Source organism: Crassostrea angulata, chromosome 10, assembly GCF_025612915.1.
Source record: "Crassostrea angulata isolate pt1a10 chromosome 10, ASM2561291v2, whole genome shotgun sequence".
NCBI classification, from domain to species: domain Eukaryota; kingdom Metazoa; phylum Mollusca; class Bivalvia; order Ostreida; family Ostreidae; genus Magallana; species Magallana angulata.
This window is the reverse complement of record NC_069120.1, coordinates 24,204,046-24,226,583: the sequence shown is the minus strand read 5'-3', so window position 1 is coordinate 24,226,583 and position 22,538 is coordinate 24,204,046. Positions and strand designations below refer to the sequence as shown.

The 22,538-nt window shown below is 34.3% G+C and overlaps 3 protein-coding genes across 10 annotated transcripts in view; all 3 read left to right on the top strand.

Annotated features, from left to right (window-relative positions):
• Positions 1-21: 21 nt before the first annotated feature.
• LOC128165716 (pancreatic lipase-related protein 2-like) lies at positions 22-5,620 on the top strand. The gene is made up of 9 exons (XM_052830507.1): positions 22-136; positions 337-662; positions 1,674-1,905; positions 2,615-2,854; positions 3,492-3,595; positions 3,959-4,088; positions 4,385-4,493; positions 4,825-5,013; positions 5,229-5,620. Exons 1-9 carry the CDS (start codon positions 88-90, stop codon positions 5,311-5,313), a joined length of 1,464 nt encoding a protein of 487 aa, XP_052686467.1. The 5' UTR covers positions 22-87; the 3' UTR covers positions 5,314-5,620.
• A 173-nt stretch (positions 5,621-5,793) lies between these two features.
• Positions 5,794-10,755, top strand: LOC128165714 (pancreatic lipase-related protein 2-like). Its single transcript, XM_052830505.1, has 9 exons — positions 5,794-5,940; positions 6,664-7,040; positions 7,815-8,046; positions 8,427-8,666; positions 8,770-8,873; positions 8,960-9,095; positions 9,245-9,353; positions 9,455-9,640; positions 10,574-10,755. Exons 1-9 carry the CDS (start codon positions 5,850-5,852, stop codon positions 10,653-10,655), a joined length of 1,557 nt encoding a protein of 518 aa, XP_052686465.1. The 5' UTR covers positions 5,794-5,849; the 3' UTR covers positions 10,656-10,755.
• Positions 10,756-11,133: 378 nt separating this feature from the next.
• The window catches only part of LOC128164860 (FYN-binding protein 1-like), a 37,726-nt gene continuing 26,321 nt past the window's right edge, over positions 11,134-22,538 (top strand). For 6 of the 8 annotated variants that reach the window (XM_052828910.1, XM_052828909.1, XM_052828908.1 and 3 more), the window contains exon 1: positions 11,134-11,390. In XM_052828910.1, coding sequence (XP_052684870.1) covers positions 11,388-11,390 — 3 coding nt within the window. In that variant the 5' untranslated portion in view covers positions 11,134-11,387. Of the gene's footprint in view, positions 11,391-18,291; positions 18,437-22,538 lie in introns of those variants that run through there. The other 2 variants (XM_052828911.1, XM_052828914.1) reach the window with 2 other exon arrangements.

The following is a 22,538-nucleotide window of genomic DNA, read 5'->3' as shown; positions in this document are numbered from 1 at the left end:
CAGTATATTATGATAATGTAATTTGAAGGTATTAACCTTTGAAAGGGAATAGAAGGTCCCAGAATTGTGTCGTCTTCTGATAACACAATGGTTAACAATATGACGTCACAGATAGCAATCTTGTTGACTTTTGTAGGTAAGAATTAGTAAATATTCATGATCATCAGAAATTAAGTGGCTAAACTCTGTATATCAACAATTCATTGAAAGTAAAGTTATCTTAAACTATCATGTTCGATAATATTAATTCGCTGAGCAAATTGTATTTTTTAAATGGATGGCTGAGTTACACATTCATTTTTTTATGAGTTTGGATTTTTTTTTCGTTATCAAAAGCCGGTATATGTACGACAAGTACAACGGAAAACCCGTATGAAAACAGAACAGTGTGTTACAAATATGTGGGCTGTTTCAACAACCTCCCTCCCTTTGACAACGCTGCTTACGACTTGCCACGCTCGCCCGAGGAGATAGGGACAGAGTTTTTGCTTTTTACACGGAGGAATCCATCAAATCCAGACCGTCTGGATTATGTATCCCAATCCTCTGTCCTCAGTTCTCAGTTCCAGAGCAGTGTCCAGACCAAGATCATTATCCATGGATTCGCTAACACAGTCAAAACCACATGGTTATACAATATGAAAGATGCATTTTTAACAAAGGTAAAAAAAGGGCGTTCGTTATTAGTGTAATTTTTCTTAAAAATTAAATATATTATTAGTTTCAGTTGAAAAAACTTCAATTACAATGAACATTTCTTATTATCAGATCTTTATCATAATAAAAGACATTTAATATTGATAAGAAACTATAACACACGGTATTTCGGTCTTTCTATGTGTCTTATCAAACGGTTGAAATCGTAAACGCGTGGAATAAATTATTCTATCTAAACTGAGAAGTTGTTTTATATTTCGACGAAGGTTTTTATTGCTAAATAAATTCCTCAACAAATTAAATTATTGTGTGTATTACCTTGGGAAAAAATCATCTTTACATCAGAAACATAATAAATACTCTGTTGAACAAAAAAGGGGGGGTGGCATATTTGAATTTTTAAAGAAACTGTGTTTTTTGTGAAAGTCAAAACAATTTATAAAAAAGAAATAGAATAAAATACATTTCAAAATATAGAAATATACATATCTCGTTTCCATTTTTAATACCTTTGTAGTACTTCATTTATGAAATTTGAGTTTTGAGATGTACCCTTTTAAAACCCAAACGACCTAATCTAGTATATTAGTACATTATGTGCAATATAGTTTTACTCAGTACATATTGCTAGTTACAATTCACCTATAGAAGCCAAACATAATTCCATTTAACTAAGACGGTCTAAATATGGGATGAAATAAACCTTCATATAATTATCAAACTGGTAAATTGTAAATCCGCTTCTCTACGATACGCTATACTTTTATACTCGTATCGTAGTGGATACGCTAACGAGTATACAAGTATAGCGTATCGTTGATGATAAGCTGTATACAAGTATAGCGTATCGTAGAGGAGCGGATTTACTAGTCTGATTTTAACTGGTTGGTATTTAACAATAACAACATCACTCTGTGCCACATCCCTCCATAACTTTTCCTTGTTCGAGGCCTCTCCTACAAAGGAAAAGCTCCAGTTTCTATGTCAGTGTATATTATGATACATGTCATTGACAGGGAGACTACAACGTGATCGTTGTGGCGTGGGGTGCGGGAGCCGCGGCCCCCGACTACAACCAGGCCGTCTCCAACACCAGAATGGTGGCCACCCAGACCCGGCTCATTATCGAGGGGCTGGTCCAGGCTGGGGGGAGGCTCACTGACATCCACCTCATAGGTCACAGCCTGGGGGCCCACACCGCCGGATCCACAGGCAGACAAATGGGCGGCAAAGTTGGACGAATCACGGGTAAGGTGATGACGAAATCGGAATATATGATGTAATTATTTGCACATGGTAATATTGCTTGTTTATGGTCGTGTGGTGTTCGGAAGTTCATATCCTCTATATTGGATACAATGTATCGACAATTAGTGTCCAACCCGATGTATTCCTTTTAAATAATATTCACATTCAGATAAAGGAAAGAATATTATAGGCAAAGGGGGGGGGGGGGGTCTAACCGTCACATTTAAGTAACTTTAAAGATACTTAAAGTAAACTTTGCCTGTTTTTTCCTCTTTTTAATCCTATCATTTTTATCAAAATATACAGATATTATTACATAATATTTTGAAGATTTTGCATTACAATGATGTGAAGTTTAATATATCATTATAAAATTATGTGAAGTTTAATAAGAGGTAATTTATAACAAAGCTAATGCAAATCAAAACTTATGTTTTAAAATTATTTTTTAAGTGAACGTGAATGTAAGGATGTTACGTTCGGTAAAGCAAGCATAATTTATTTATTTTTCGTTTTAACAAAAAGCTCTATTTCCTTTAAAAAGGATTGTTTTCAAAAATTTATTTGCTTTAAAATATGATATTTGTATGAGCAATATACTTGATAGTGAGAATCCTGATGTAAATATAAGATATTTTGTTTTAATTGGTTCAATTAAAACAACTAGGGCAAAACAACTTCTTACAGTAGTTACTTTGACATTTTCCAGGCCTGGACCCAGCTGAGCCAGAGTTTGAAAACCACCCAGAAGGAGTAAGAATCGATCCCTCGGATGCTGTTTTTGTGGACATTATCCATACAAACGGAGCACCCATACGGCGGGGCGGGGCAGGCTTAATGCAGGCGTCAGGTCACGTGGATTTCTACGTCAATGGAGGGGAGAGACAACCGGGATGTCCTAACCTTGTCACCGGGACGTTTGAGCAGCTGTTTAGTCAAAACGTTTCAGGTAAAATAGAGGTAATAGTAAAGAAGTTTCGATGGTGGTGGACATTTTTAGGCTGTATTGATCTCCGTTAGAAGAAGAGTTCTCAGACTGTATAAAATATAGTGAAATACCTTAATTCAAAAGGTAAGATATATGGGGTTTTTTTTCTTCCTGAAACAATAGTTTCTTGCTAAAATAAATAATATCTTACAATTCTAGGTAGATTTAATGGTTATTTTGGTGACCATCCATCATCCTTAATAAAGACTGATAAAATAGATCGCGGTAACAATTCTTAAACGTTTTCAAAAGTGTTTAGACTGGTAAAGGCGAAGAGAAATATTTGCGACAACGATTTTCTCGCAAGTCTCACTAAAAATTTCTTTTATACGAATAAAGTAGTTTCATTGTATAATATTGTCTGATTTGTTATGTAATTCCAACTTACCTTGAAGAAAATCAGCCGTGTTGGAAATGTTTTTCTTATTAATTTCTCACCGATCGTTGAGGTTTAAAAAAGGAGGCTTTCCAAGCACGACAGTTTTGTTTGCAATATTTGATCTCTCTGAATGCAGAACGGAGGTTTGCCAGTTCTTTGTGACAAAAGGATGCAAGCAGCCGAACTATTTTATCAGTAGTTTTGTATTCTGTTATGCAGGTGCAGTTTTGGCTGCGTCATGTAGCCATGGTCGGTCTCACGAATACTTCACCGAATCCATACTGACCGACTGTCCCTTCACCGCATACCCATGTGACAATTATGTAAGAGTGCAGGGACTTGATATGATAATAGGAAACATTTTCTCGTTATAACACAATTTCTGACATGTTCATTACGGCAACAAACAATCCATAACCCAGATTAAATTCAGTCTTAGGCACACATTAGAGGAATCTTTTGTTGCTATTACTATTACCCTCTAACTAAAAGGTGTCGGCCTATCTGTTTGCCAACATTCATGATAAATTATTGTTTGTTACCCAATTTTCTTATCTATCTTATCAACCAAAATATTGTTTCGAAAATGAAATGTAATTTGGTTATACAATTCAAGTAACTTAAAGAATCGTTGATATTGGACCACACTTTGGATTCATAAGTAAAATTCAATATATACAAAACAGGTCAAGTTTAGCTCCGGGGGGTGCAGTACATGTGGACTGGCAGGCTGCTCTCAGCTTGGCTTGAACGCGGACGTAAACTCTGGACGCGGGAAATTGTTTCTGGACACCCTCAGCATGGCACCCTTCTGTGGTGAGCTTTAACTGATGACAAAAGACGAGCTTAAGAGAATGTTGTAACAAAATTAACAAAACGTGGCTTTCCCTCCCTGTTCTAAAGTACTTCTATGGTTTCAAACATTAAGCATTGGGTTTGAATAGTATTTACAATGTTTAATGAACTAGTAGCTTTACACGTTATAATAAAACCAGATAGATTTGAATTAGTAACACTGACAACGAGACTAAATAGATTTTTGTGATAAATCATCTTCGTTATACCCTACCAACGAGTAATCATTAGAATAAAGTAAGTGTATCCCCTTTTAGGGTACCATTATCTTGTAACCGTTGTGATTGGAACACATGATGCCATTGGTCAGTTACTTCTAACAGTGCGTGGTAATGCTGGACAAACACAGCTGATTCCTGTCACTGGGTAAGTCTCATACAGCCAGTTCTAATATACATGTATATCAGTGCTTAATTAGAATTTCTCCGATCCAAAAATACTAACCCTTTTGGTTTTGTGCAGCGAAGATATTTTCAGAAATATTAGGGGCTTGGTCACAATTTTTTTCCTTCAAATTTTACTTTTCTTCTCTAAATGCTTTTAATTCTGTAATGGTCAGCCATATTATTATCAGTTGTCAAGTTATAAGCGAGATACAGAACTCACAATTCTTTGTCATGTAAACAGCTTGTATAATTGAGTAAAATTTCAAAACTTTGGTAAAAATCTTATAACTTTATAAGATGTGGTTTTGCAGTTCTGGGGAATCCTTAAGAGCAGGGATGCCTCATTCCAAGGTCGTTGTTTTGGAAAGGAAATTTACAGATATTAATGCTGTTGATGTTCTGTATAAGAAAAAGAGAGGATTTTTGTTTGGATGGGGAGGAGCACCAAATGATATATCACTGACGTCCGTTACAATTAAGGAAATCTGGGCAAACAATAAGTAAGTATTTTTATCCTCCATTGTGTCTTTACTGCATTTATTCTTTAAAATGGGTTAAGTAATATTTTCCTTCAAAATTATGCGCTGAAATAGCGAATATCATTATGACACGACTCAAAGTTTTGCATTTTTTCATTAAAAACGTTCAGCATTACTTTTATCAAACTTTTGTTATTAATAGAACAAGTATAAAGATATATTCTTTTTTTTTCTAGATTCACGTTTTGCATGGGAAGTTTCCGCTTCTCGGATGGAGTATCCGTTACCACCACTCAAAGATCCGCCACCGGAACTTGTTGAATCATGCAATGAAAAAAAATCGCTTCACATTTTTATTTTGGAGACACAAGTTATGAAATGAGAATACCAAGAAAAAAGTTTTCAAATTAAAATTATTACAAATTAAGTGCAGTTGTTGTGTGTAGGTAAATCACCATTTGCATTGACATTTTTTTTAGATCACTCATATCATACATCAGCCGATCGTACCAAGAGTTTTGGGAATTGGTTGACGTGAAATAAAAGGGTAGAGGATTCGAACCAAACATTTAAAAAATGTACTAAAAAACTTTTCGGGATCTCGTACATTAAAACCTATACAGCCCAAGTCTAGTTCATATTTCCCTTTCTTTTCCTCTCGCTGGTTTATCTATTATATTAGAATGTCTCTAGGTTTTCGACTTTTGCAAGCAAAGACGACCAACTTCACGGTCAAAATCTAAGACGCACCTGAAAAGTCAAAATAGATACAAACTTAGATGTATGATGTATGACAGATATTATATAATCTGGTCACCATATGATTTGGTCACCAAGTGCTGTGTTCTGTAAGTGATATGGTTCGGTGGGTTCCTTATCTCTGGCAGAAGGCGTCGACTATGGCCACGTCATGGATAATCCTCGTCGGACTGTGTGTCCAGATTTGTGGTAGGTGTCTCTGGCGTATTATTTTTCTTTCTATTATACAACTGATGGTAAGACGGCAAGAATATATTTTCATTGTTAAATAAAGATTTGTGTAGAATTACTTAAAAAATATTCATAATTATATATTAAAAAAAATTACCACTATCTCTTCAAGGTTTTCGTTTCTTCGTCACTTTGTTGTCGGATTTTCTTAAAGAAAAAGATTTTTCTTAAAGTTCTTGGAGAATAGTTGAAATCAATGTAAGGAAAACGTTCTCTTCTACCAACCCAAATTTATTGACACAAAAAATATTCCTGACGCGAATTTACATTGGAAAAAATCTTGTACATGTATATTTCTTCCATTTTGAAATTCTTGAAAAACTTTGAACACTTTTTCAACAACAATTCAGGTATATTTTCGGTTCATATGCAATGCACTTTTTATATTCGTATTATTCACACAGTTATTTCCTTACTGACGCAATAGAAGGGTACGTAATTCAAAACAAAAATAATTTTTTTGGATTTTGTTTTTCATTTCCAGTAAATATCGAAATATAAAGCAAAACGTGTTTGAAACTGAAACGTTGGAGAGTATAAAAATATTTAGGTTAATTTTGTGTCGATGTACACTTTCCGTTGATTCACTTTCGAAAATATCCAAGGGAGTTAATCTTTCCGAAACCAAACTAAAATATGGATTCATTTTATAGATCGAACACATTGTTTTCATTTTGATAGGAGGAACCAACTATGACACAACACATAGTCACGAGTCGACGTCCTCTCCAACTGCGGTGAATATAACAACTGAAAAACCGAACCCGTATGCTAACAAGACAATTTGTTACGCATACGTCGGCTGCTTCGATAATTTCCCGCCATTCGATAATGCTAATCTCGACCTACCCCTATCACCCGAGGCAATCGGAACTGAATTTTTGCTTTATACGAGGAGAAACTGGAACAATTCCCAACATCTCAACTACTCCTCTTTGACATCCATCACAAACTCCTTTTATAAAAGCAGTTTAAAAACAAAAATTATAATCCATGGGTTTACCAATTCTATAAAGTCGACATGGTTATACGGAATGAAGAATGCCTTGTTGACAAAGGTGAGCAATATTCCTCTCAAATGTCTTCTATCTAATGTTTAGATATAGTTGACTGAACATTAATGTAAGAGAGGACCAAAGAAAATCCGTAAAGTTATGCTCTGCAGAATATTGCAGTTGCAATTAAAGTTAGAACGGTTTCAACAAGAGCTTGGACTTTGGGCAGTACGTGATAAACTCTGATTTGATGAAGTCGGGGTCTAAACATGGTTAACTGTCCAGCCATTGGCTTATAGATATGCATACATTGATTGCAATGACACTCGTCCGACTTCATCCAGGGATGTATATTTCGCTGAAACAGCGTCAGTTTCACGCAGCGTAGCAACGGTTTTGACAGTCTATGAATATTAATGAGGTTCTCTTAGCGAATTGGAAGAAAGGAGGTCATTGTTTGACAGGTTGTTTTGATGAGCAAACTATAGTTAGTAACATCCAACCTAACTCTTGTTATCTTGTTAAAACGGTTCTACTCTGTCTCAAGATGACGACGCAGAAATGAAAACTTGGAACAAAGTATTTTCATTTACTGTAAACGTATTATATTTAGCGTGTACGATATTTGGCGGAATATGATTTTTGAACAAGTTAGCATAGATTTGATTAAGCGCATTTCTAATTGTAACTTTTTATCTACTTACATATTTTACATTTGGCGATGTACTTGATTTAGCGGACGCCGTTTTCCGCAAAAACGCTAAATAGAATACTAGTACACAGCCAATTGTAATACGTTTACAGTAACCTTTGATTTGTGTATTTTTTTTTTGTCAGGATGATTTCAATGTCATTATCGTGGCATGGGGAAAGGGAGCCACGGCGCCAAATTACAACCAGGCAGTGTCAAACACTCGGATGGTAGGGACTCAGCTCCGTCTCATCATTGACATGATGGTAAGGGCGGGTGGTAAGGTCGGCGACATGCATTTGATTGGACACAGTCTTGGTGCCCACACTGCGGGCTACACTGGACGACTTCTTCATGGAAGGTTGGGTAGAATCACAGGTGAGATATATTGATATGTTTTTCCTATCCTACACACTCAATTAATGTTTATATATACGAAGTCCTGCCAAATACTGGTACTATAATATACACGTACCCCTGCTGCATTGTTGGAAAACCATGTCCATTTTCGCATACGCATACTGCCCGTGGATTATCTCTTTGAAGTTTTCTCGTTTTCATAAATATTATGCATTCTCAATTCACTGCTTTTGGAGGAAAAGTGCGTAGAGCCAATCAAAATGCTGCATGAATCATTCATGATCGAGAACGAGAAAAGTTTAATGAATTGGCCCATGGTCAATAAGCGTATGCGAGACTTTCCGCTAGTTTCCGACAGTGACCCTGCAGATGACGTTCCGTTTCTCGTTTTTGTTTAGGCATGGACCCAGCAGAGCCCGACTTTGAACACCTGTCTGAAGGAATTCGATTGGACCCTGCCGATGCTAACTTTGTCGATGTCATCCACACCAATGGCGCCCCCATCTCTAGTTTGGGTTACGGTCTAATGCAAGCTTCTGGTCATGTGGATTTCTACGTCAATGGCGGCGAAAAGCAGCCTGGTTGCAAAAATCAAATAAGCGGATTCTTCGGATCACTCTTAACTTTTAATACAACAGGTACACAAAAACTTGTGTCCAGACACCTGGCAATCCAGCTACATTTTTTTTCAATATTCTGAACTTATGATCCGAATGATCGAGTGTTTGTTTTGCTCTTCAGCTATTGGAGAAGCGGTGGCCTGTAGTCACGGACGCGCCCACGTGTATTTTACCGAATCTATACTCACTGACTGCCCTTTTACGGCATTCCCGTGTGACAGCTATGTAAGTCAATAGTATTTTCAGTACATTTTGTCCTTATTTAGATATTAAATTTACACAACTTATAGATAATAAATACCCTTGTGTAGCAAAATTTTAGCCGAGGGGAATGTATGACTTGTGGGACAAGAGGGTGCTCCCAGATGGGGTACTACGCCGATCAGTATACAGCCCGGGGAAAGATGTATCTCGTAACTCAGAGTAACGAGCACGGACCGTATTGTGGTGAGTTTTTAAGATATTTGGTTTAATAGCGAAGCAACGTGTACGCATACACGTTGGTTTGTTAAACTTCTCATATGTTAACTTACTATAGGTAAGTACGAATATAGGTTTTTCCCCTCATTTATCTTATGTTGCATTCTCTGCTCAAGGTTTTCATTATGTGATAAAATACGATCTGGGACACACAGATACCTACGGCACGCTTTCTATAAGATTGAAAGGAACGTACGGACAAAGCAGTTTGATCGCCATTACCGAGTAAGATACAATGTATACAATAGTTCAATGAACAAAAATATAACGATTGAGGAACTTATTCAAGAAAATGTGTCTTTTTCATACACAAAACTGGGATAAAGGAAAGATGCTCACTTGAGAACGAGCGGAATGGTGTCGAAATTGGTAGCTGTTCCGGTGGAGGTTGGAGATGTGACATCAATAGAACTTTTCTACAAGAAAAAGAGCGGCTTTTTATTTTGGGGAGGTGGAGCTAAGAGTATCGAAGTCGTGTCCGTGTCCGTAATGTCTGGGGAACTAGGTGACAGGTAAAATCGTCTCATATAATCTGAATAACGTGTTCTGTTTTATTTTTTCTTATTTTTAATATAAGGTATACAACACCTATGGAACTAGTACGGTTTATCCGGGGTTTTTTTGCGTGTCACAAAATTTGCGAAAATGTGCAAAATGTATAGCATTTTTAAATTTGCGTCAGCCGTTTTTTGCAATTTAAAATGTTTCTTATAGAAAATGATACATATATAATTTCTGCGTATTCAATGATTTGCGATTTAAAAGACATCGCGGATATACGGTATATCACCTATCTACGATAAGGCCTAAAATTTAGGCATTAACAAACATCGCATAGTTTTTAATATTTAGGTATCTTAGAAGTGCAAATTGCACAATTTGTAGGCAACCAGAAAAATCTGGTGAATTATATTTATAACAGATTATAGCACAGCTCGTATTCTGTAAGGAAGTAAAAGTAGCACTTGGGCAATAAAAACGAGCAAGTTTTCAAGAGGGAATCTTGAATATTTCTATATTCAAGTTTTCAAGAGGGAATCTTGAATATTTCTATATTCATACATCGTTGATTATAACGTTTTGTAATACCAAGACAAATATTCTCGAAAACAGAGGTCCGTTGGAACAAGAGGCATACCATGAAAAAACAATAATCTGCTTGCGTCCATAGTTGGACACGTCACAAGGAAAGATTAGGCCTATCGGTTAGACAAGCTTAGATAAATAATCATAAATCTATACTAAGTTTAAGTGGCCAATGATTCCTTCACCATATTATAAGGAAATAAAATACTGATAGGTATGCTAGTATGTCTCTTCTTTTTCAAGTTTAGGTTATTGTTGTAAAATTTTATCTTTTATAACCTCAGTAACTAAGTTGTTTTCTGTATGGTTTGTAGAGTTGATTTTTTAAAATAAATTTTCTTTGACGTTTTATTTCACAGTTTCTCCTTCTGTGTAAAGCATTCGCTATCTGATGGACGTGCGTTCACAGCCCAAAGACAAACCAGTCCTGTGTGCAAATAGCTCGTACATTATGGTTTACAACTTGGTAGATTCTCCATATCAACTGTCAGCATGTTGCAATGTGCATGAACATGGAAATTAAAGCTTTATATCTTCATTAGTTCCGTTTCATTATTTTAAACGTAGATCCAATTTAAATTGATTATGATTTTTCAAGAGAGAAAGAGGTACTAGTACTTCCTTTTCAAACTCGAGTGCTAGGATGATTTTTGATAAAGGGTTGATTATTCATTTTTATGACAATTATCTAAAAAAAAAAAGATGTGTCGTCTGCAAGACAACATTTGACGTCTGCTTTTTGATGGAAATGTGATCGTATTGCATATTGTCATTTTTCTAGTTTTCATGTCATTAACATGATTTATACCAGGAGAAGATTTGCCCACGTGTCTACATTAAAATTTGGAAGTACTGCTTTATTACATATACATACTTGAAGCATTATATATCGCAAGTAGGCAATTGAAGGACCGAGCAATTTAAAACTTCGCCCTGTGGTGTATACATATATACCGCTGTATATATATCTCCTTCCATTGATTTGTGTTCCAGAGATATTCAGAAAGAGGGCACATACCTGTGGTTATATCAGATAAAAAATCGAAAGAGGAAGTTAAACTGTTGCAGTTGTCTTGTGCTTCGTGCATGGAATTCTTTTACTCTGCGAGAGCACTGCGACATCATGACATCTGTTAGCACTACCTAACCGTTGTTCTCAGAACACAACAGGATATGGTGAGTGGCACGAAAGTTGAAGTCTTTGTAAATATTCAAAATTTTCTCTCTTTCATTGTAAGAATTAGTAATTTGATTGATGCCATGGCCATTCAATGCATGATTAGCAAAGACGAACTTAAAATTCTCTTTATTTGCATGCCTTGGTTAATTCCACCTCGTTTTATTTTACTTTATAGTGAATTTAATAAAGATAAAGGTCAAGTGTCTGTCAATAGGCTAGTGTAGGTATATTTATCGCCTATGTACCAGGATTAAAAACAAATACCCCCTAATGATCACCGAAGAACTACATGTATCTGTTAAGAGAGGAAAACTGAGAGAGAAGAAAAATATCGTGATCAAGGTTTTTTGTTGCAGGTGTGGAATTTCTGTTTAGTTGTAAACTAACATTGATGTAGTGCATACGCCAAGAATCTCGGGCAATATCCTTAATATCATCAGAGGATTGTTGATTCTTGGTATTATCCCAGCAACTTTTATGTATAGTATATATTAGCCTGTGTGCTGTATAGAGGGGACACTTTCATTAGTGTCAATACAAAAGCTCGCGACAAGAAAGCAGGAAGTCTTCTCTTAAAACAAAGCACAAAAGGTCTGCTGACATCGCATGTATATAAGGCTTAAAGTAGACATCACACATTGTATTTTCCGTTCAAAGTGCACGGCTTCATGTGAATGAGGAAATGGGTAGCGATTAATTGGAAGGGGGGCATTTTCACGGGCTGGTAATTATTCTTATACTTTTTGGGCAGGCTGACCTAGTAATCGCTTGTGATTTTTTTTATCTGACAAATCTTTGGAGGAGGAGGGTCAGAAATTTAAAAACCTCCCGACATATATTATCATACCTTGTTGACTCTAGGTCTACTGAAAGGATTGTACATATTGCCCTCTTTACAAATAGTTTCGATAGTTGTTATTCAAAATTTAGGCGATGTGTTTTCTGAATCATCCATTATCATTATTATTTTTTCAAGGGGAACATTGTCACGTCTTTGATCGGAGGAATATTTTAGTCGCGAGATACACGAAATTTTGACATTCGTATAAACTTGCTCTCGTCTCATTACTTTAGTGTTTGTTTATTTGTGGGTTTTTGTTGGGGGGGGGGGGGGGGTTGAAGGATTTTTTACTTCTGTGTTTAAAATTCCGAATATCTGCACTATGTTGTACTTGAAATCTTTCAAATATATCATTCAATGTTTTTCATCGTTTAAAAATTCAGAAATAGTGCTGACAGAAACAGTGGTGACTTGAGGAAGTCTAGCGTTCATCGTAAAATGAATTGCAAAATATACGATTTTGACAAAAATCTCATAATTTTTATCCTTTTTTTTATTATATTGGCATTGCTGGGATAAGTTTAATTGTGTATGTACATTTTCCAGCGAGATAACACTGTACTAGAAATAACGTTTCGGTTTTGTTTCTTCGTAGAATAGGTGCTTGTGAATAAATTAACCCCCTGATAATTGGGTCACTACTTTTAATACGTGAACGAAACCGATTGAATACAAATAAAATGTGTTAGTTAAAACATAACATCGCATTAGACGCATTTTGATTTAGCATATATAATGAACTTCTTTCAAACACGTATTTTTTATAAGACAAAAAACCCATTAAAACAATAGGCCTAATTTTAATTAATTAAGTGATCGTGGATTCTTAGTCACGTGAGATCTAGATCTACAATCTATTGTGCAGTGCATCCACCATGTGTATGTTTGGCACGCCAAATTCACAAAAATGAGCTTAACATAGTTTCACAGTTATTAAATTAGGTTTATCGACTGTTAACTATAGTGATTAGTGAACGATTCTTTAACTATAGTTATAGTTTTACACTTCCGATACTTAGGTGATCGCGTTAACTACGATTTGCAGATGTGAAATATAAATTTACCTATAGTTTGCGTTTCGTTATCTCAATCAGTTTTCAATTACTGTTATTTTTCAATTGCTTTCGGGTTATATAGAATTTTATCACGTGACCAACCTGTACTCGTTAAAGAAAAATAACTTTGGATTTTCCGCACGATTCAATGTTCTATTTATTTTCGTTTAATTCGTGTGCATTATGTACCATTAACATAATGTTGAGTGAATTAATTAATTTAAACTGAAAATTAAATGCAAAAGCTAACTAGTGTAAAATCCAGTCAAGCGCGAGTCACTGAACATGACGATAATGAAAGCAAGGAACCTGAGTTTAAAGTGTTCTGTAGCATTCCATTCTGTTTAAAATCTACTTTCCACTAGCTCCTTAATTTTGATGGTCGCGTGACCATCATAATTAGGAGCTACACACGTACTGGGGGGCTAGATCTTAATCTAGTGTGTAGCTTTTGTGCATGTTCCCATAGAATGTTTGCTTGTGTTATGCAATCGCTGAACATTTAAAGATCCAAATGCTGATATAGATTTTTTTTTAAAGTTTGAATAAAATCTTAAACTATGCACTAATTCACCCTTCTAGTTAATTTATCAAAACATCAAGAGAACGTAACTCTGTCAGTCGTAACGTGAACGTGATGCTCGGCTTGGCCTGATAATTGAACTGACGCCCCCGGTTAAATTTATTAACCTAACGCAATCATAATTATGTGGACATTGCAGAAAACAATGCATTTTAACTGAAATTTGAATTGAAATTTAAAACCTGTATTGATTGCCGTGCATTAAATCTCAGAGATGAATCAGCAAAGAATTTTCTGTTTTGTTGTTTATGTTTAAGATCCTACTTTCCGTTTTTTTCATAAAAAGTGTGAAACTGCTAAGAATTTCACAGAATCGCCTCAAAAATCGATCAGCATGTCCGTCTTTTTGAATAATTTAGACATTCCACTTACAGTCTAAATTTGATTTTTTTTTTAAGTTTAGCCAACAAAGTTAATCTCCCTAAATGTGAAATTTTAAAGAATATGCTTTTAGCCCCTCGATCTATACAGCACATGTACGGCCGTTGTAACGAAGAATTTTGACCCGGGTTGAAAATTGACCCGGGGGTCATTTTTCCACGTTGAATATTGAGACCAAAGGTGTTGAATAAAGACCCTAATCCGTTGAAAATTGACCCGCATCGTGGAATTTTGATCATGAAACCGGTTCAAAATTCAACAGCAAAGAAGCACAAATTAACGAATCAATATTATAACTTGAGTTTATTTAATTAAAAATTATCAGTTTTTATATATTTATTCTTTAGATATACATGTTCAAATGTTTCAAGGGGGGGGGGGGTTAAAATGAGACTTAAATAATTATTTTTTGAATTTACATAGTATCCCTTTAAATATGTACGTGTAATAACTATTTTATTCATAATAATCTTTTCGCGAATAAATACTGTGTGTGATATCTACAACTATATATTTTTAAAGAAATATATGTTTTTAATAATATTAGTATACATGGTTACACGTTAAAATATTCAATTCAGTAAAACTCTTTTTTTAATTTGCTGGAGAAGTGTACAAATATAAATAATTTTAAAAAATTACAATACGTCATATTATTTAATTTTGGTTTTACGTTCACCCAGTAAATTGAAACTTTGATATTGTTCATTGTCAATTTTCTGAGTGGGTGTAAATAAAAAAAATTACAGTATGTCATATTGAGATTTTTGTGTTTGCACCCACTCAGTTTGTTAAAACTGTGACTGTCTGAATTTTGTATTCACACCCATCCAGCCAATAAAAGTTTACAAAATTATGATATGCTAACATGATTGTACTCTTTCATGAACAATGCTATAGTAACTATACCTTGAAAGCCGAATTTTGGTGTTTTATTTGTTCCGTTAGACTAACTTTTGATGTTACTAAATATCATCAAATCGCTAGTTTTTCTAGGCATTAACAATTCTGCTTCATGGAATCTGTAGCACGTTAGCAACCTAATTTTTGTACAGGATGGCAATAGAATTTTGCTTTAAAGTTTCTGAATTGCTTTGATCACAAAAATTTATCATAAATTTACTAACAGTAATTGTTTTCGTCAATAAATTGGTAAATTGCATTTTTGGAATAGAAATAAATAGTAGAAGATCATACAGCAGCGTTGGAGTAGATGATTGAACTTCCTATCACAGCCACCTACATTATTAATTTAATTTAAACGTGTTAAATGTGTATATTATGTGTATATAAGACATGAGGTACTTGAATATTAAATAATTATCTGAATATTTATCATGTATGATTGTATGACATATTGTTGGTAGACATGTTCACTCACACCTATATTAACAAACATATCACCTTCATTTATACCTGCAGAGATACAAACATAAGAATGAGATTTTCATGATCCAGCCCATTTGAAAAGAACAGTAAATAAAAGGGAACTATATATTAAGTAAATATACAGGTATAATACTTAAATAGGTTTAAACAGTGTACCTTAAGAGAATCAAAAACGCTTTGGAGATCTAATATAAGTATAAACATGGGAAACAATTTTACAATTTTATCTTTATGAAAAATCATAACTACCACAAAGTATATAGTTCATATAAAATGGTACACTAATGCCGATAAGTTGTTTAAAAAGTTCGTCTCTTTGTTGAGTGTATCTTGGATATCCAGGGGAAAAATCACATTACCTTTAGATTCAGACCCACAGTATAAACATCGACTCACATCAGAAAAAAAACTTAAATAAGTAAGCTTTACTACCTTTATTCCGTAATTGACGTAAAATAATATTTCCTATTGTCTTAACTGAAAGGTTTGTAAACTCTAGGTATATTTTGTTTTTTAAGTTTTGACTTAATAGAAAGATAAAGTTGATGAAATTTTCTTTATTCCATAATTTACATGTAGACGGAGCAAAGCTATTGTAATAAGTATATAGTGGTAGATAGTAAAAAAGCTAATTCGATCTATGATTATATGCATGTTCAGTAAGAAAATATGATTGAATTCAATCTAACATATATTGTGGTGCTAAACCATTTATATTCTTGTAGAATATAATAAGTTTATGGTTACAATGTATCCCTTCGAGATTGCAAGGTTTCCAAATTAAGCTCATTATATAAAATTATTTTAGAAGAATTAACTCTGATCCCTGTCACTGTCCTGGTTGCTTCAATTTGTACATGTTTAAGCAATTCGGAATTTTCCTTGATACAGCTGCTCCAAACAACATATCTATCAGTTGTATACTTTTCGCATACCTTTTTAATGTATATACCATTAATATAATTAGATCAACCATCCTCCGACTGTATATCTAGATGCAAACCTACTTTTTTTTTAATTGATAACATTTTTGCTGTAGAGGGTATATGTTTTTAATTTTTTAGAAAATATATTACCTCAGTTGCCTGTGTTTCTAATTTACAGGTAAATAATAGAATTGAAAACTCAAAATAATAGAAATAAATTGCATTTTTAAGAAGAACCATGACTGTATATGCAGAAAATTGGATGGTGCTTCAATAAAGTTAATCAGACAAGTTTATGAAAAATCATTTTTAAGTCGTAAAAAATTAAAAACATGTGTAAATATGTATATGCTGTATATATACGTATAAAAAAACCCAGTATAAATGAAAATTGTTGAATTGCCTTAAAAGTGACGGACAATATGTTTGTTAGATATATTTTTCAGAGATTGTGACAAGTTTAAACTATAAATTCTGTCACATGAGGGAATGAAAACCATGTCATCTATGTCAAAAAATATTCTAGCCCTACTCGCCTGCTCCATTCCGAAGCAAACGGTCATCTTCTTAGCTTTTATACATAGTATTGTAAGATCAATTGTAAGATCAAAACTCTGAGGTTTGGGTCAATTCTCAACAGGATCAATTTTCAACGGGTCGAGGACATCAGAGTTTAGAAAAATCTTTCTCATACCGTTGAAAAATGACCCCGGGTATAAATTTCACGATTTTGGTCTCAATTTTCAACGTTGAAAAATGACCCCCCGGGTCAATATTCAACGTTGAAAAATGACCCCCGGGTCAATTTTCAACCCGGGTCAATATTCTTCGTTACACCGTATCTACCACATGTAGTAGCCTATATATGCATATTATTCATTGCATTTTCTTTTATTATTTGTTAAGTTTTATGTTAAGGCAGGCTATATAATTAATTTAATTTAGTTTCCTCCAATTTCACGTAATTGTTTGGTCAAACTTCCTGTCATTTCATCTCCTCTCTATCTACAGAGTGTACTTGTAGGCTGTAGCTAGCCCCCCCCCCCCCCCCCCCCCCAACTTGACTCCGCGATATATGAACAGATATCGTCGGTAATCTACTGTGATCTTTGCAAGTTAATTTCAGAGACCTATAAATCTCTGTAGTATGCTTCCTTATTTATATTTCACCTAGGGGTGTTATCATTGTGTGAGCTCACCCTGGATAATGCATTCATATACATATAACCTCCGTCGGCAGACGGGACTCAGTCATTCTACAGTTGCCGCAACCTACCCCCCCCCCCAAACATTCCGCATGCGCGGATCCAGAAAATTTTTCCAGGGGGGGGGGGGGTCCGAAGGATAATTGTGTTTGCCAGGGGGGGGGGGGGGTCCGAGGCATATTTTCGCGATAATTTTACTATATAAATTTAATAAATTTTCATTTTCCAGGGGGGGGGTCGGGACCCCCCGACCCCCCCTCTAGAGCCGCGCATGTTCCGCATCCCCCGAATTTAAACGCCCACAAAAACAAACATACCAAAAAATCAAATTAACCTACCGTGTTAATGGTTATATATATATATGATAGATGAGTTGGGGGGGGTGTTACGACTAACGTATCGTTAAATATATTTGTCCTCTGTTTTAACATGATTGTGTAACAGGCAAAGACTTATATGAACCTTCTAAATAAAAACAAAGTATTATGTTTTTTGATTTGTTCTGGCTGTGTCCAGATTTTAGATTACGCCCCTTGTTTATCCGACTTTCCGGTACAGTGAGCTAATGTGTCACACCAGGAAGTTTATAGTTTGTTCTCAGTAGATAACCGTGTTCTTCATTCAGGAAGACTTCATCCACATCGCCATAACTTCCATCGGTGGTAAGATTTTTACAGTTTGAATAATTATTATATTTCTCCACGCAAAACTTATGCCATGCTCTTGTAGTTTTCTTTACATTTTGTTTGTTGTCAAATAATGTAAACATTAGTGTACCGGTACATATTGATGCGTTGTAAATATTCATTGGCCCCGTAATTAACATACCGTGATGTTGCATCACAGCTATAGGTCATTCTGTGTTATTTGGTTATAACCTAGAGAATGGAGCTCACTGACGCTTTGAATGAAAGCAACGTGTATTTAATATTAGTTTATTGCGGTAAAAAAAATCTTTTTTATTTCAAATTAAGGTGCCTTTACGATTTAAACAATATGCATGAAGATTAAATACGTAATTTTGTTGACATGTACTACTGTGTACATCTGAGATAAATGTTTTTTTTAATATTTTCAATTTAGGGGTTTTTTTTTTCAAAGAATTCCTCATGTGTAAAACTTACAAATGCTCATATAATGAATGCTTAATTACAAAAAAAAGGATTGAAATTATTATGAATTGTTTATGTTTGTATGATCATTCCATGAGACTAAAAATGTCAACAATTTTAATTGATATCAAGCTCTTTGGTAAAACTTGGACAATTCATGAATTACTTTTGCTTAATATGTCATGGCCTTGAAACAATATACATGTACATGCACTTTAATACAAAGCAAATACATTTGAGGATCAATATAAATTATGCGCTTCTTTCTAAATGGGCTAAATGTAATGCTTGCTTTAATAATAAAACTAAATAATATATATCATAAGGAAATTATTATAATTGTCAATAAAAATGAGAGGATACCAATCTTATTAGGACACAAAATGTTTTTCCATTTTAGATAAATTTCCATGAAAATTGAAATTGACACCCCGAGAAAAACATTGTCAACCGACGCGAAGCAGAGGTTGACAATGGTTTTCAAGGGGTGTCAATTTCAACTGTTATCCTCCCAAACAGGCACTATTTATTTTGTTATACTGAATGTCTTAATCTTTAAGAAAATTTTACTGCTTTTATATAGGAATAATGTGAATTCTACAGCGAACCGTATGCGCATAATTTTCACGCATGTAACAATTTTTAATGTTACCCGTTGCTAAGTGTGTTGCTAACGCTGAGGGTAATAGAACGGATTGTGAACTGCGTCTTAACCAATCAGATTTCAGTTTTATATAATTAACATGAAAGTATAACAATATAAGATGTTTATGTAAAAAACTATTAGAATGTGGTATAATTAAGCTTAAGACTATATGATTATCCGATTAAAGTACCACATTGCAATTGTTTTTTTAACATAAACATCTTATACTGAACTTATCTTTTTTTTTTCTTTTTAAATTTTTAGATATTAAATCATATAATAGTTTATTGTAAGATTTCAGATTAATATAAGAAAAATATCTGATTCAATATAATGTAATGAAACCTGCAATAAAAGATGAATTTTAGCATAATTGATGTTTATTATGATCAATGGAAAAGACAGTACATGTATTTGAATTAATTAAAACATATTTCTTATTTAGTAATTACCAGTAGGTACCTTGACTGTGATAATCTTGTGACCTGCAATAAAACATGCCATAATCGCACCCACTAAGCCTGCATGTTTCGACATTTCCATCACCACATAAGACCAGATAAGACTCGATCAATCTCCTTCCCTTATCTCACTGCTAGTTATTTTTGTGTTAAATAAGTAAGGTGCACCGAGATATTTTCTGTAAATTACTTAACTACCATTTCACTTGATCAAGATGCGAGACTACTTCCCTATTTGTTCCCTAGTGTTAATTATTAAAACATGTCTTGAGTCAAAACTAAGTTTTTGACAAGCTTTGGGTGGACGAAAGTCGAGCCAGCTAGAGTGGTTTCTGTAAATTAGAGATCTTTATAAATATCTTTTATATGTGGGCTGACCTCAGCGTTATAATGATCAGCATTTTAGAATTATTTTTTTTGATGAAGGAACAAAATGATAGAGTACCTTTAAACAGCTTCCACAAAACTTCCAAGGTTTCTTATTCTTTATTTTTTGTATTTGGGGAAAAAATAGTGGGTTGTAGCAAGGACAACTGTAATATTAATCTGTTTGACTGTTTATCTTGTCAGAACCTGATATTTAGTAAATTTTAACGTACAAATGAGCTCAGAGGCAGGAAATATTATATGTACGTGAACAATAGGCACTGGGGTATAAGTATAAAATTTCACTTCCTCCTAAAATATATATGGTTAGGAAATAAAAAAAAAAAATACTCAAGGGAATCTATATACCATCTTAAAAAAAAATTGAGGAAGCTAGCAAAAGTTTTCTTGCATATAAATTTTAATGTTATTTGTTAGGGACATTTTAATGTCATAGATGTATCCTTTTCTTATTTGTTAAAAGGGGTGGGGGTGTGTTTTGATTGAGGGTAGAGATTCATTTATTTTCAGACAACTACATATTGATAACAGGAATACCAAGGGGTCACAGTTCCAATCTGACACACAACTGTCACCAAAACCCCTATACCTCTTTTCAGGCCTAGCTGTCAAGAAGGAATATCTTAAGGAGCTATATAGCATCGTTGCACAGTTTTTACTCTTCTATATGTAATGGCGATCATTGCAGACTATAGAGAATCAAGTGGTTGACAACTTCATACCTATATAGGTCATAATGTATTGTACTATGCTAATTATCTTGCTTTTTTAGGCTTTATAAACTAACACATACCTAACTAAGTTTTAGTGTACTCTCTACCCTGACTTACAGAGCAACTCTTATGAAGTCCATAAAAAGCTGGGTTTTTTTTTTATCTTTCTGTATAGTTTATTTTGCATCATAAAGCATCTTAATTTAATCTTGCAAAGATATTTCCAGCACAGTGAAATATCATCTATAAAAACTTAGGGACTTCAGTCAGTTATTTGAAATTGTTTACTGACTATCTGATGGGATCTGTCAGTAATCAATATACAATATATACACATTCACAAAATAATTATACATGAACGAAGGGTTAGTACACGATTTGCACATATCTTTATGAATAATTTGATATACATCTTTGCAAAGAGACGTTATATTGTGTCAGTTTGATCGCCAGCGCTATGGCTGACAGCACAGTAGGTACAGCACTTAACTAGAGATTCAGGGGGCCTAAGGATTCGAATCCCGGTCTGGTCCATCGTTATTTTTCCCATCAATATCCCATTACTTTTGGTGCAGTGGACTGACAGGTTATTTCCTGCGCAAGGATGATGGTCTTTCAGGGTGAGGATCACTTGAGAGGGTAGAAATGTTATAGTAAGAATTTTTCCACACTGCATGGTGGCAGAAACATGTACCTGTAGCTCATTTGGTAGAGCACCTGACCAGCAATTCTGTGGGCGCGGGTTCAAATCTCGGTCTGGTCTGTCATTATATCTACCTTAATATGATTGGAAAAAAATCAAAGGGGTTTGAATTTCATTAATTAATGCTTTATAACTGTAAACATTATTTCCGTATTATTATTCTGACATAACTTATCTGATCATGTGAACATTTGTTCATTTCTGTAGTTTTAAGATAGGTATCATGAACTGTGGATCAACTGCTTCTTTAGCGAGAAATTTTGAAATTTAATTCAGGATGTATTATCCTTTTTTTTTTTTTGTATGGAAGTGGTTAAAAAAAGCACATCCTGTCATGAGCGTAAATTATCCATGAGGGGGGTGAAGGTCCAAATGCTTTGGGCTCAGTTTGAATTTCATGCTATACCCCTTGACCCCATTACGAATCTCAAGAATTATTGTAATACATGTATATGTCTTAGTACATGCAATGTTTCGTTGCAGTACATGTATTGCTCTTTGTCGGGACACTATTTGCCAGTATATGGATCATTTCATATTGAAAGTCATAATATTAAATATATAGGACAAAGATATAAATTAAACCGTCTACTTTCAGATTTTTTTGGGTGCAAATATTATTTAGTTAGGGAAAATGTATTTAACTGTGACTACCGTAATACAAAATATTGCCAGTCTTCTATATAACACATATACATGTACTGCCAACATGCACTTTAATAAAAGTTACATGACCTCATTA